We start from the raw sequence: 2,500 nt of genomic DNA, 5'->3' as shown, positions 1-2,500 counted from the left end.
CCCCCTCTCTGTAAACACATTTCCCCCTCTCTGTAAACACATTTCCCCCTCTCTGTAAACACATTTCCCCCTCTCTGTAAACACATTGCCCCCCCTCTGTAAACACATTGCCCCCTCTCTGTAAACACATTGCCCCCCCTCTGTAAACACATTGCCCCCTCTCTGTAAACACATTGCCCCCCCTCTCTGTAAACACATTTCCCCCTCTCTGTAAACACATTGCCCCCCCTCTCTGTAAACACATTTCCCCCTCTCTGTAAACACATTGCCCCCCCTCTGTAAACACATTGCCCCCCCCTCTGGAAACACATTTCCCCCTCTCTGTAAACACATTGCCCCCCCCCTCTGTAAACCATTGCCCCCCCTCTGTAAACAAATTTCCCCCCCCTCTGTAAACACATTTCCCCCTCTCTGTAAACACATTTCCCCCCCTCTGTAAACACATCCCCCCCCATCTGTAAACAAATTTCCCCCCCCTCTGTAAACACATTTCCCCCCCTCTGTAAACACATTTCCCCCCCCTCTGTAAACACATTTCCCCCCCCTCTGTAAACACATTTCCCCCTCTCTGTAAACACATCCCCCCCATCTGTAAACACATCCCCCCCCCCTCTGTAAACACATTCCCCCCTCCCTGCCCCCCCCCCCCTCACCATGGTGGGCTCAAACTCCAGACTGACCCCCCCCAGGGCCCGGTCCAGGTCCCCTCCCCTCCCCGGGTCCAGCACCAGGCGGTCTGTGGGCTCTGAGAGGCGCCGGACGTCCCACCAGAGCACCTGAGGACACATCTGTTAGTCATCTGTGGACCAATAGGGCACAGTCTAGTTCCCTAAGCCCCGCCTCCCTACCTGACCGTCAGTGGAGGTGGAGAACAGGTCTGTCCCGGTCTTAGTCTGCAACCAAAGAGCCTTATAGACCGGGTCCCTGTGACTCTGGTCCACCGAGGACACGTCCACAGGGAGAGAGCCTCTGCGGGAGTCCCAGAACCCTGTGGGGGGGAGAGGGAGACGGGGGGAGAGGGAGGTGGGGAGGGGAGAGAATAATTTAAGGTCATGCTGGTTCTGACCCGTCCCCCCGTGTGAGCTGTAGCTTCTGCTTGTGACCGCTCTGCAGAGCCCCTAACCCTCAAAGTGTTCCCTGTAGAGAGTACCCTTCCTGGGTACAGGGACGTGACCATGGAGAGCCGCAGTGACGCGTCCTAAAACCCGGAAGTAAACTTCTTCCGGTTTCTTTGTCAAAAACCAATGAGATGTCTCCATAGGATTTGGGAAAATAGCTGGAAATAAAGTCTGTGGTTGAGACACATTTAAGAGAGGGATCACGTTTTGTTCAGCCGGATAATCTCCACATGTCAACCCTACTTTTATCATTTTTGAATAATAAATCTAGTCGCCAGAAGCAAAATGCTAACGTTATGCTATAAACGAACTACAGGCCAGTGCAGCAGGGTTATGGCTAGAAAGGATCCGTCTTGTGTATATGACGTCACGTTCTCGTTGTAACTCTCGTTGGAGCGGCTCGGAAAAAACATCTAAAGCAGTAACATGATGCAACATACACATTCATGCAGCAGGATAATAGTGAAACACTGAAAGGGAACATTTTACTGCACCAGGAGCTATCTTGGGACTTTTACTGCTACAACGTTGACTTGCCTGTGAATAAAAAATAAACCATAGTGTTGGTGATCTACAGTGTTGTCATTCTTCTTTGAACACCAGCAAGACCGCTAACACCTTATTGCAACAATCACACTCCCTGTAATTTACATAATTAATAGATAGTTTAGCTTCTCACCATCATTTGCTGGGCCCACTGATGTTAACGATCGTAAGTGAAAGGCTGCCTGCCAAACGTAAACATTCAGCCACGTGACTTGCAAACTTTCGCGAGAGTTACACAAGACGGATCCTTTCTAGCCATAACCGTGCAGCAGCAGGGTCGCACGACTTCAACGTCACGCCAACTTAAGATCGTTTCAACTGACTTGCACTGAAACTGCACTTTGAACACTTTAAATATATTAACATTTTAAACTGTATACCCCGGTTATCTAGGCCCGTTTTGTTTAATGTATACATGTCACACTGTGGGAAACGATATTTCAATATTTCTGGATGTAGAATTTTTGACAATAAAGCTGAATTTGACTTTCGCGTGCTTGCATATTTTAACAAAGCCTTTCATTTTAGCCACACTGAATTTAACTAGAAGTCATGGCTGTGTCAATTACCAGTCTGATATCGTTTTACAAAGATGACAAGAAGAGTGTAGATAGAGGAGAGAACCCCTACAAGTCAGGACACGTTACAGTGCAGCCTAGATGAAGGTGTGCTTACCGGTGTTGTCAGGGCTAGCATGAGGGACAAGGTTTATAGTGTCGGTGAGTAGTGATAGCAAGAGTACCGTTAACCTAGAGTTAATTTATTCACATTCATTCCCATCAACAAATCAATTGTATGTGTCACATGAAATCTTTATTAGGCAAGGCAAGTTTATT

General features: G+C 48.2%; 1 protein-coding gene across 2 annotated transcripts in view; it reads right to left on the bottom strand.

Moving 5' to 3' along the window:
• Positions 1–2,500, bottom strand: part of dnai2b (dynein, axonemal, intermediate chain 2b) — a 20,633-nt gene that overhangs the window by 3,015 nt on the left and 15,118 nt on the right. For both annotated transcript variants that reach the window (XM_079654985.1, XM_079654984.1), the window contains exons 6-7: positions 849–988; positions 654–776 (exon numbers count right to left, since the gene is read on the bottom strand). In XM_079654985.1, coding sequence (XP_079511111.1) covers positions 654–776; positions 849–988 — 263 coding nt within the window. The remainder of the gene's footprint in view (positions 1–653; positions 777–848; positions 989–2,500) is intronic.

The sequence above is a fragment of the Notothenia rossii genome, assembly GCF_949606895.1.
Source record: "Notothenia rossii genome assembly, chromosome: 10".
In the NCBI taxonomy this organism is placed as follows: Eukaryota; Metazoa; Chordata; class Actinopteri; order Perciformes; family Nototheniidae; genus Notothenia; species Notothenia rossii.
This window is presented reverse-complemented; position numbering and strand designations above follow the sequence as displayed.